The following is a 12,500-nucleotide window of genomic DNA, read 5'->3' on the forward strand; positions in this document are numbered from 1 at the left end:
GGCACCCTACCCCAAACCCTAACCTAACCATAACACCCTACCCCAAACCCTAACCTAACCATAACACCCTACCCCAAACCCTAACCTAACCATAACACCCTACCCCAAACCCTAACCTAACCATAACACCCTACCCCAAACCCTAACCTAACCATAACACCCTACCCCAAACCCTAACCTAACCATAACACCCTACCCCAAACCCTAACCTAACCATCATTGCACACGGAAGCCACGGGCGAGTCTAAAAGGGCCACTTCACCACTTGCCACCCATTTTAAGGATGTTTAGGACACAAGGGGTTTTTATGTGTTTAATACGTTTTTATTTAATTTGTTTTAGTCATGACACCATGTTCATGACCTGTCATGAAAATATAGTCTCACTTTTTTTCCTGGACTACAAAGTCACACCTCCATGCAGCCTCCCCCTCTCCAGAAAGAGGGGAAGTGCACTAAAGCATTATGGGCATTGTAGGAATTCAGCAATCCAGTCCTAGTCAAACACACAGACTTCATTATTTTTCTGGCCATAGAAAATGGCCAAATTTCAAATTGTGCTACTGTTATCTACTTCTACTACAAATTATTAATATTGAGTAACTACAGTTTCTTCCAGCGGTGAAATGTCCCTTTAACCGGCCGTGTATGTGTCTTAAGACTTGAACAGAACAAATTATACATGACATGAGTTTAAACATCAATGCAGAAAATAATGTATACTGTATAATTTAATTTTAAGTACATACAACCCCAATAAGCAAAAAGCTGTATACCTGGCTGATGCAACACCAGCTAATGCCATACACAAACAGGTGTAAGAAAGTTAGGGTACAGTGTCTAATGTAGCTCACAAGTTACAACTGTAGCCAAAGTCAGCAAATATCAACAAATTATCAAAGAATGGAATATGCAAAGAATGGAATGTACAAACTTACAAGCAGTTATCCTATAGGGTGATCACATACAGAGTGGAGATCAAAAATGTCTACTGTCTGCATTCACATTTCACAACTGAGCATACTGAACTGGCGTACAGGTGTACAGGTGTTCCTAATTTCCTCTTGATTAGGCACAATGTTGGCCACAGTGACAGAGACTACAGTGTTATACAACATGCATGCACCACCTAGTGGCTCAACAATGACAAGTGTGAAAATAAAATACTGGAGCCAGCACAATACATGAATTCAAGTCTCCATGCATGGGGTGTGTAATACATGAATTCAAGTCTCCATTCATGGGGTGTAATACATGAATTCTATGCTTCATGGGGTGTGTAATAAATGAATTCTATGCTTCATGGGGTGTGTAATAAATGAATTATATGCTTCATGGGGTGTGTAATAAATGAATTCTATGCTTCATGCTAATACATTAATGCAATGCTTCATAAGGGGTGTGACATAAATGCATTCTAGGCTTCATGGGGTGTGTAATAAATGAATTCAAGTCTCTGTAGGATGAAATTAATTCTCTTCTGCTACACTGCTGTCTGTGTTTCTATATGAACAGACACTCTGCAAGGTGTCAGTGGGGTTGCTACTATGGTAAGTTTGCCAATGTCATATTGAAACATAAACAAAACAATATTTTTTCAGATGGAGGTCCATGGTCAAAGGAAACCAAATGGACATACAGGTCTGTAACTCTGAGTGTACAAATGGAACCAAATGGACACGGTCTGTCTCTCCACAGACCGTGTTGCCATGCTGGCCACTCCCACATTCTATTCCCGCCGCCTTTCATGACGACGCCAGGCCCAGGAAATAATTCCCAATGCATTTTTCCCATAGACATTTCGAAAAGTATTTATTTAAAGACCTTATAAGCGTTGTACAAAGCCAACTCTTGTCGTGACAAATCATGACAACAAACACAATATTTTGGACCAAACAAATAATTATAAAGAAGAAAAACAACAACAAAAGTATAGTAAAACTATTTTCTTAGTTTGGTTTTTGACCTCCTGCCTGTTTTTGGACTTTGCTATTTCTGCCTGCCCCTTTGGATGTGTTTGCCTGTTTTGGACTGCTTTCATGGTTTTGACCCCTGCCTGCCTGACTTTGATGTAAGCCTTTTTTCCCATAATGTATTATTGGTCGTTAACGTGTTGACTTTACTCTGCCTGTGTTGCCTGCATTTGGGTTCCATTTTGACACACACCGTGACACAGGATCCTTCCTTGCAGGTCTATAACCATTAACCAAATGGACCTTTACGGGCCTGTAACTTAATTTAGAGTGTACACTGTACAGTACAGGTTTGAGGCTAACACACAACAAATGGGGAGAGAGAGAGAGAGAGAGAGAGAGGAGAGAGAGAGAGAGAGAGAGAGAGAGAGAGAGAGAGAGAGAGAGAAAACAACCAATATTACAACAGTTTCTCACTGCTCCACTTATAAAATGTAAAGTTTTTGCACAGGAACAGAGAACACATTCACACTCGCATGAATATAATGTAAAGGTTTGCACATGGTTACATGTATACTGTGTCTTCTGTAGGCTTGTCACTAGGGGGCAGCATTAAACCATATATGACAGCAGACTAGAGGATTTCTTGTTTCCACTCCCAGTACTACAAAGAAGTTGAATTCCCTCGTAAGGGTTTTTGTCATCCCAAAAAGTAACCTGTATGATTTGTGGAACGCCGTAATCCTTCAATGTTTGCTTTGGCCAGGAAGGCTTTCTCTTGTCTTCAATGGAATACAGTCAACAGCTTACACAGCTGGCAAATAATATGGTCATTATTGAATATATGGGTTGAACCGGTTCCATAAATTTTTCCCTGCCTAATTTTGAACCAAATTAATTGGTTCAGATCTCTAAAAGGACCCTTATGGTGTCTAAGATCTCGTTGTGTTGCCCAGGTCAATTAATGTCCCATGGCGTTCATTTGGTGACCATTTTAAATCGATGTCACGCAAGTGGTGAAAATGCAGAATTTCATCTCTCCTGAACCAGACAACGTACAAAGACAAAAATGAACTCGTTCATAGAATTTTAACACTATAGGAATCTAATGGAAAGGTCACTGACACGGTACAACCATCCTTTATTGGTGAAAAACACACATCAAATTTCTGGATTACGTTTAGGCAAAATGTAACTTTCTTAAGTAATCAAAACACAATTTAACTGATCAGTATCATCCTTCCACCCAGGACCCAAGCATTGAGCACACTATGAGCACAGAGCACGTACTTTATGAGCATGAGCAAAAGTTACATCCTTAAGTAATGTAAGTAATGTTTCTGTCAGTCTTCGTCAATGCAACAAAATGAAAACATTACGTTAACGTAATATGGAAACAAAAAACTAAACCAATTCCCCAAAACCACTACACCCCTGGACAGGGCAGTGGGCTGAGACATGTGATTGGCTGAGACACACAACCGCAGGCTCTGTTTTAATAGGACATTTCACAATAAAGGTGGTTTTAATAGGACATTTCACAATAAAGGTCACTGCAGCTGGACATTAAGACACTTATTCCGCATTGGCTTCCTGTTTGTCCTGGGCTTGTGATGTCGTAGCCTCTTGCTTCCTGGCGCGACGGCCCTGCATCCAGTCGACTGGGTTGACATCCAGCTTTAACTGACTCATCACCCACGCGTCACTTCTGGCTCCGTCGACGAACTCCTCCAGAGACAGCTCCCCTACAGGATGGGATGGCCGACTACAGTTAATCTCTGCAATTAATTGCACACTAAAAGACTAGCCAAATGCTCAAGGCAACACCTGTATTCATATACAGTAAGTAGCCTATTTACCTGTATTATATTTGATATAATATATGCATTATAATATAACATATGTAACATTGTGGAAGCTGATAAAAGAGACGAGCAGACATAGTATAGGGAGTCTCTGCACTTTACTTCCAAACAAATTCAAACCACACACACACACACACACACAGGTAAAGGTACTTCCTTATACTGTATCACTTCCCCACCCATTACCACCCATCAGTGTCCATTCTGAGGTGAGACACCTCCATCTAGTGTCCACTCCCCCCCCTATAAAAAACCCTAAACAGTACACCCAGTGTCTTTAGTCTCTTTTAGGAGGTCTGACCGCACGACCATAAACGACTGTATCTCACAGTGCCAGGGAACGTGGCAGGGGGACGTCCCCGCCGACGTTGAGGCTTTGCTGGGGGATAGGCAGGAGTCACAATGGCTGGAGGGACAGGGGCAGATTTGGGTGGCCGACCCCGGCGTGGGGCTCCACCGGCTCGTCTGGGACCGCAGGCTTAAGCCGATCAACTGAAATCTGCTGCTTATTCCCCCCCATGTCCACTACAGAGTTCTTGGGGCCCGTCTTGAGGACACAGAAGGGCCCGTCATAAGGAGCCTGCAGCGGAGAACAGTGGGCATCATGACGAATAAACGCGTAGCTAGCAGCCATGAGGTCCTTCGGAATGTAAGACTGGGGAAGGCAGTGGTGTGTAGGAACCGGGGCAAACATACCCGTGTCCCGGAAAGCAGACCGGTTAACTATGGTGGCTCAAGGACCAGAGGACCCAGGGAGAAACTCCTTAGGGACCCTCAGCGGTTGGCCAAAGACCAGCTCGGCCGAAGAGGACTGCAGGTCTTCCTTAGGTGCTGAACGCAGGCCCAACATGACCCATGGGAGACGGTCGATCCAGTTGTCGCCTGTGAGCGTGGCGTGGAGAGCAGCTTTCATGGAGCGATGAAAACACTCACACATACCATTGGCTTTCAGGTTTTACGCTGTAGTACGATGGAGTTTCACCCACAGTCTCTCAGCCACGGTGCTCCACAGCTCAGAAATGAACTGGGCTCCCCTGTCCGAAGTGAGATCCGATGGCTTGCCAAACCGGGTCACCCAGCCGGAGATGAACGCCCGGGCGACCTCCGATGCTGTAATAGATTTCAGGGAAACCACCTCCGGCCACCTGGTGGTCCTGTCCACCATAGTGAGGAGGTAAGTGAATTCTTGGGACGGGGGAAGTGGGCCCACTAGGTCCACATGGACATGGTCAAACCGCCTCTCTGGAATGAGAAACGGCTGCCCATGCTTTGAAACTCATAACTGACAGATATGGCTGAGGGCTGATTTCACCCAACACCCTTCGAGCACACAATTAAGCTACCAGACGGCGGTCTTGGCGGCGAATGAGTTATTAACAGTTAGGTTGCCAAACCAGCTGGACATACCATACCTCAAGATAGATTCTATACTATAGACCCCTGTAAAAGGTCAACATAATATTTACACAGACTCTGAAAAGCCTTCGAAGAAAGTCTAGACGCTGATGTATCTTTGAACATAGGGTTGTAACATGCGTGTGCCAGCTCTGGTCCTATACAGCATGCTCAGGGCTCAAGTCCAGTACCTCCTCAAGTGGTCCTAGAGGAGGTTCCAGGTGGTCTCCCCGGAGAAATGATGGACAGGTGGTAACCAAATGGACCCTTATTACGGTAGATTTTTAACTCTTGAGAGCTTAAAATGAAACCTCCAAATGGACCCCTATAGGTCCACGCTCTCAAGAGTTAAATTAAAGTTAATCATCTGCATTACTTAATTTCCAAGAATTCTAGACAATTAGAGAAATGTAGAAGAATTGTTTTGATCAACGTTTGCCTGTCATCTCTACTATGGTACCAACATCAATAAAGCATGGAATTGTGTCCAAAATCTTATCCCACGATAACAAAATATTGTTTAGTTTTGGGTCTGACAGGCTAAATCTCATCAAATGGTGGTCCGTGGCTCAAATGCTGAATAAATAATGGGCCTTGATATGTAATATGAAAAAGGTTGAAAACCAGTGCTCTATACTTATAGTAAGACGGACCACCAAACCGCTAAAAAGCAGCTTGATCTACAAGCTTTTTTCAGCTATTTTTGGTGAATGATCCCCCAGCTAGAATAGGGATGCTGGGGTTCAAGTGGTTACATGTCAAGTATGAAGTTATTTTCAATCTGTTGCGATGGAAACTACTGTTAGTTCTCCTCGTGACACACATTGTATTTCAGGGGGAAAGATTTAAATCTCAAATTGCTAGGCTAGCAAATATGGCTGGGAAGATCATGGGGATCTCCACGGTGTGAGTATAATAGATTTAAGCACTCATTTGTTCCTCTGTCAATTAAAATGCTTAATCAGAGATTGCTAAATGGCAACCATAACTGATTAGATGCACTTTATCAAGGGAATGTGTGCAATATCAGTTTTTTTTTGTGTTTCATGGTGTTTTTATTTTTTGTGAATGTGTATATGTATGCAGCCCATAGACTGTAAAAAAATAGATGCAGCCGTGACTCTGTCTCCAAGACAAATTTCTCCTGAGGGAGACGTATAAAGACAACCTTGAACCTTGATACTTGGTGGTCCCCGGACCACTGGTTGAAAACCACTGGAATAGAGGGTCTAAGTGGTTAATCTGAAGTGACATTGATGAATTCCAAATATATTTCTTTTAATGTTTTGTTTTTGTGGCTTTCGCCTTTATTTTATATATTTTATGGAGGGACAGACGGTAGGCTGACAGGAAATGGGGAGAGAGGGGGAGGACATGCAGTAAAGGCCGTCGGGATCGGGAGTCGAACCCGCGGCACACTGCCAGACTGGATTACCAGCCAAGAGTTGGGAAAGAACATATCAAGAGAGTGGAGTGGTAGGCCCTTGGATTGACCAGTGGATGCAATGTACCCCACTTTGAGGTGTCACGTCTTAGGCCTAGATTTAGGGTAGGATTGAACCAGTCGCACTGTAGCCATACAAAGGCCTAGGGTTCCCAGATTGTAAAATGTTGTTCCTCCATCTTGGGAGAGTATGTAGGCCTTTCACTGGACCTCCTAGCCACTAAGATGACCACAGGCACACCACTTAAAGACCACATGTTAGGGTGCCCAAATCTGAAGTTAGGTGGTCAAATTACCTGAAACTGAAGCAATTCAGTAAAGGTCAACGCTTCCTCATGGGGTCATTTTAGGGCCTAGGACCTCCAGTAAAGGGTAAAATATTATCACAGTATTCTGAGGCAGCCACGGCACCCACTGTGAAAGCCACAGATCTACAAACACTCACCATCTGTGTTTTCACAGATCTACAAACACTCACCATCTCCGTTCTCGTCCACGATCTGAAAGATGCGTTCCACCACCTTGTCTGGAGTCATCCTCTGGGAGTCTTCATCCAACTCCCCGTGACACGCTATCTTTAACCTGTAGATACTCTATGATGCACGCACGCGCACACACACACACACACACACACACACACACACACACACACACACACACACACGCACACGCACACACACACCAGTAAGACGCCTGAGGGCGAGGTCGCCAGGTCCGCCTGGGTGACATCAGACTGCTGACCGAGCGCTGGCGCTTTGGCGTGGGGGGTCAGATCAACATATGGAATGAATTCTGTACTGGCCATATATGGAGCGTGTCTTGAGTGTACAGGGTTTGATGTTGTCAGATCAACGCCGCTGGGCGTGGCTGCACTAATAACTTTGGGGCAGGTACGTCCGTCTAGAGTTTAAATGGACAGGTATCAGTCAAAAGGGAAACATCAAAGAGGAAGGATGGATGGGGAAGGATCGACATATGGAATGTCAGAACAGGTTAGCTCCATATGGAGATCTAAGGGTTTGAGGTCAGATGTAGAGTTACTGGCCAATATTGATGGGATCTCCATATATAATATGGGCATTCCCATATGGGCTTCATGGAATCTCCAATGATGTCACGTGATGCATGACCATATATGGTCATGCCCGGGGTGACCAACCAACCAAACAACTTTGACTGGCGGAAATGCACAATTTCATAGTAAATGCGACCTGCAGTCGCAATTATGACACGCTATCTGCAGCCTGTAGATGTAGACGGTGTGTGCGTGTGCGTGCGTTGATACTGATGCTTATTGTCAGGCTGATACTGACAATAAGTCTCTCTGACTTGCTTACTTAAGGCCTATACTCATAGTCCAGTTTTCGGTGAAGAAGTGACTACCGAAAACTACATCATGACATCACGCCGCGGTGGTCACCGCTTACACAACACATCTCTCTGTTTTTACTAACCACCGGTGGCCACCTCTTCACCCAAAACTGGACTATAATAGAGTGTCGCAGTCCCTACCATGGCCCAGGAAATTAATCCCAATGCATTTTTCCCATAGACATTTCAAAAAGTATTTATTTAAAGACGGTTACGCCGCGGACAAAGCCAACTCGAGTGTGACAACTCATGACAACACAAACAATATTTTGGACCAAACAAATAATTACAAAGAAGAAAAACAACAAAAAAAGTGCAAGTGTAACCTGCCGTTTTTTTCTTCTTTCTAATTATTTGTTCGGCCCAAAAAAATGTGTTTGTTGTCATGATTTGTCACGACTCGAGTTGGCTTTGTCCGCGGCGTAAACGTCTTTAAATAAATACTTTCTGAAATGTCTATGAGGAAAATGAACGGAGAATCATTTCCTGGGCCATGCTATTCTCTCTCTGATGCTGGTGAATAATTCTGAGCTTGTAGATCTGCTGTTCTCTCCCTGTGAACAGTACGGGATGCTGGGGGTTCATGTGGTTAATAGTTCTCACCTCCACAATCTCCTGGAGCTCATCTTTGTCGATGCATCCACTGCCGTCCTTGTCGTACATTTTAAACGTCCATTTCAGCTTGTGTTCCATTTTCTCTCTAAGCACTAGGTTCAACGCTGCCACGTACTCCAGGAAGTCTATGGTGTTGTCCTGTTGGAAGACATTTAATATTAAATCTATAGTGTTGTCCTGTTAGAATACTAACTTCATGTCCTCTGTCTGTCTCCTCTTCTCTCACACCAACTAACTTCATGTTCTCTTTCAATACATCCATAAATCTCCTCTTAGTCTTCCTCTAGGCCTCCTGCCTGGCAGTTCCAACCTCAGCATCCTTCTACTGATATTCTCACTATCCCTCCACTGTGCATGTCCAAACATTCACACACACCGATGGTGGAGGAAACCATGCATCCACCAACCTGCACATCGGAAGCAATAGGGGCTTCTTGCTCAAGGACACTTTGACAATCGACACTAACTCTGGGGTAGCTATACACCATACAACATAGGTGTCTGTCTCTAAGCCATACAACATAGCTGTCTGTCCTGACTCACACATGCACAACAGATTGATGTATAGCTGATGCATGAGACTTATTGACTGATGCAAGCTCACAATGCATTTCCAATGGGAGTCGCATGGTTTGACACAACATTTGTGTTGTATGAGGGGGTGGGGGGCAGTCGAAACACAGCCGAAAGCCATACAACACAAATGTTGTGTCAAACCATGTGACTTCCATTGGAAATGCATTGGGGCAAGATGTAAACAAACCCTTTCTTTACATCTAGCATGCATCAATGTTGTATGCTAGATCGAAAGGTGTGAGTGAGGCCTCAGTCTAAACAATACAACATAGCTGTCTGTCTCTAAACCATAGAACATAGCTGTCTGTCTCCAAACCATACAACATAGCTGTCTGTCTTTAAACCATACAACATAGCTGTCTGTCTCTAAACCATATTACAACATAGCTGGTCTCATCAATACTTTCCTAACACACATCACACCTGACACTTTCCTCGAACCATTCCAACCTGCGTGTACACTAACTCATGAATCCATAACTCACTATAAATGAATGTTCATAAAACATAAATCCACAATTCACTATAAATGAATGTTCATAAAACTAAAACTAAACTAAATCCTAACTCACTCCGTTCTTGTCGAAGGCCTTGAACATGTTCTCGATGTAGTCTGCTCCCTCGGGGTTGTCGGTGACTCCGAAGAAGCTCCTGAACTCATGTTGGAACAGCGTCCCACTCGGACACTCCACCACAAACTTCTTGTACCACTCCTGGAGCTCGGCCACGTCGATCTCATTCTCCGGGTTGAAGTCCGCAGTGAGACGCGCTCCCATCGCCCCAAAATAAACGCCAAAGAAACTCCCGTGAAGTTTTGTCTCTCACATTAAAACTCTTTAGATTTAGATTGTGGCCCCCTACATAACATCCATGAGGTCGTGTTCCATTTGCTATACCGGACAAACGTTTTCAAAACTTTTTAACTAAAGAACAGATGATGTTATATGGTTTCTCTACGTTGCAGTTGTCCACTGAGGGAGTGGACGCTACAACAAAGCAGTATTATTACCACATGGCTTAATGAGGATTAGAAGAATATAATCTGTCAACATCTATTAGTGGACAGATAGATCATACAGGATTTGTCTTGTTCCCATCGGGCCCTGCATGTATGTCTGCCTGCGTTCTGTAAACAATGTCCAGAACCAGGTTCCGGCTCAGGGTCTTGCTCAGGGTGTTCCTGAGAGTTCTGGGAAACCAGGATGGGAGGAGCATGGCTCTGGATTGGTCAATCTGTCAATTGGTCAATCTGTGGCGATGACACTCAAACCAAACGCTATATAGACATATCCACAGGGCGCAGTCTTTGCTAAGGTGTAATCAGCACTGATTAGCTACACCTGGTCAACAGTTGGCCAGGCATCCTGGTAGGATCAGTGGCCTCAGTTACATGCACAAAATGTATTCAGAATGGATGAATTCATTCCGGACAGAGATTCATACCCAACTGTTTACATGGAACCTGAATACAAGTATTCCTATTCCTCAATTGTTTACATGACCATTCGGAATATAACTTTGGACTAGAGAGATGGCCAACCCATACCCAACCGTTATCCCTTAAGACATGAATAACCGACAAACACTAACGGGCGGCTATTATCTGATAAATAAAATAACAATATATTTTGAAACGCAGTCCCTACAACCATATTAAAACAACCCAGAAATAAAAAACACAGCATCCATACACCCATACACTGCAATTGGCAATGGCACTGTAATTCGCCGATGGGTTTGTAAATAGAAAAATACAAATACACCAGTTTTTTCCCCCCATAATAAAATGTGCTAATGGGTAAAATAGCACATTTCTGCGCACATAAAATGTCTCCAAATGGCCATCCCTGCTTGGACATGGGCATAAAGCACTATAGTCTAATAAGGGCAGACATGTGTAAAATAATACATGTATTCCAAACTTCCAGTAGCATTCGGAATAAAGTGTTTATATGGTGATCTATACCGATTCAAACGGTATACCACCCCTCCAGACCGGAATGAAAATTCATTCGGAATGGGATATTCTATTCCAATTGAGGTGTTTACGTGAGCATTTTTATTCTGATGACTGGAATGAATCCATTCATTCCGAATGAATTTCTGCATGTAAATGGGGCCAATGTGGGTCAGATAATGCTAATCTATATTATTTATTATTTAGATAAATGTATATTTTATAGACAAATTTTGTCAGGGGGTTCATACATGTATGGAGGATATTGTTGCTGTCTTAACCTTTTTTTTGTAAATTAACGCTGTACTTCATCATACAAGAGTGTAGTACAAAAGTAGTGAAAACAACAAGTTTCGATGCTATGTGTTTGATCTGAGTCTACACCACACCCTGTTAGCTGTTATTTGAGTTTCCATTGGACAGGAAAGAGTCTAAACCACACCTTATCTGGTGAATGTATGTACCATCTTCCTTTAGAGTGCTATTTGCTTTTCTTTATGTTTGTGTTTCTGTTGGGATTGCATTGCAGTGTGATTAGTTTGCATGTTGTTTCGTACACAGATAAATTGAGAGGAATGTAAAGAAAGTGTGTGTGTGTGTGTGTGTTTGTGTGTGTGTGTGTGTGTGTGTGTGTGTGTGTGTGTGTGTGTGTGTGTGTGTGTGTAGCAGTGTGTGTCATTCAGCTGATTATGAGGATCATAAAGTACTCTGAAGGTCGTGTGAGGGATGAGGATCAACGTGATGACTCACGTACGTACCGTACGTCCTGTGTTGTAACTGAACACAGAGATACACACTAACATCTTTACATTAAGCTGCCCCCCCAGTAACTATAATCTATAGGCTAGTTCATATCTACAAGACTATCAGCTATATGTGGGTAAAGTGATGATAATACACAAGGCATTCACCCGATGCACCACCATATTGTATAAACCCAAGCTCAAATGGGACTTTGAACATAATCAAAAATAAATAATTTATAACATATAATGATGGCAGGTTTTACAAATATTGAACCAAGAAAGGTATTAAAAAGCACTTCTGACTAAAGTGAAATGGACTGTTAGAGTAAAGATAAATGTACTCGGCTATAGGCTAAGTACTGTTAGAGATAAGTGATCTTCGGTTGAGTGAAGATCATGCATTTGATCCTCAAAATGAAATGTATTTGGCCGCAGACCCCCATCTCAAAATATTTGGTTCCAGCCAGGGACCCCCAGAAGCAAATAGTTAAAATGTTTGCTTTAAAAATATATTCAAAGATTTGCACACATTTTCAAGATTTCTCAAAAATAGCTCAGATATGAGCAACAAATATGGTTACTATTGATTAACAAATTTTGCTGCCCCCAAAGGGCCGCT

The 12,500-nt window shown here is 43.0% G+C and overlaps 1 protein-coding gene across 1 annotated transcript; it reads right to left on the bottom strand.

Moving 5' to 3' along the window:
• Window positions 1-3,036: 3,036 nt before the first annotated feature.
• On the bottom strand, window positions 3,037-10,410 carry guca1b (guanylate cyclase activator 1B). Its single transcript, XM_079490578.1, has 4 exons — window positions 9,751-10,410; window positions 8,591-8,740; window positions 7,095-7,209; window positions 3,037-3,657 (listed from the first exon to the last, which is right to left on the bottom strand). The coding sequence occupies exons 1-4, from the start codon at window positions 9,952-9,954 to the stop codon at window positions 3,488-3,490; spliced, it is 639 nt and encodes a 212-aa protein (XP_079346704.1). The 5' UTR covers window positions 9,955-10,410; the 3' UTR covers window positions 3,037-3,487.
• Between the last annotated feature and the right edge of the window lie 2,090 nt (window positions 10,411-12,500).

The sequence above is a fragment of the Electrona antarctica genome, assembly GCF_951216825.1.
Source record: "Electrona antarctica genome assembly, chromosome: 2".
In the NCBI taxonomy this organism is placed as follows: Eukaryota; Metazoa; Chordata; class Actinopteri; order Myctophiformes; family Myctophidae; genus Electrona; species Electrona antarctica.

Bases quoted from the DNA above. Each gene is read 5' to 3' on its own strand.
- guca1b (XM_079490578.1), bottom strand. From the start codon at position 9,954: ATGGGAGCGCGTCTCACTGCGGACTTCAACCCGGAGAATGAGATCGAC. The intron at 7,210-8,590 runs GTGAGAACTATT...CGTGCATCATAG, and splicing joins AGCTCCAGGAGATTGTGGAG to AGTATCTACAGGTTAAAGAT. The intron at 3,658-7,094 runs GTGAGTGTTTGT...CCCATCCTGTAG, and splicing joins CGTGGACGAGAACGGAGATG to GGGAGCTGTCTCTGGAGGAG.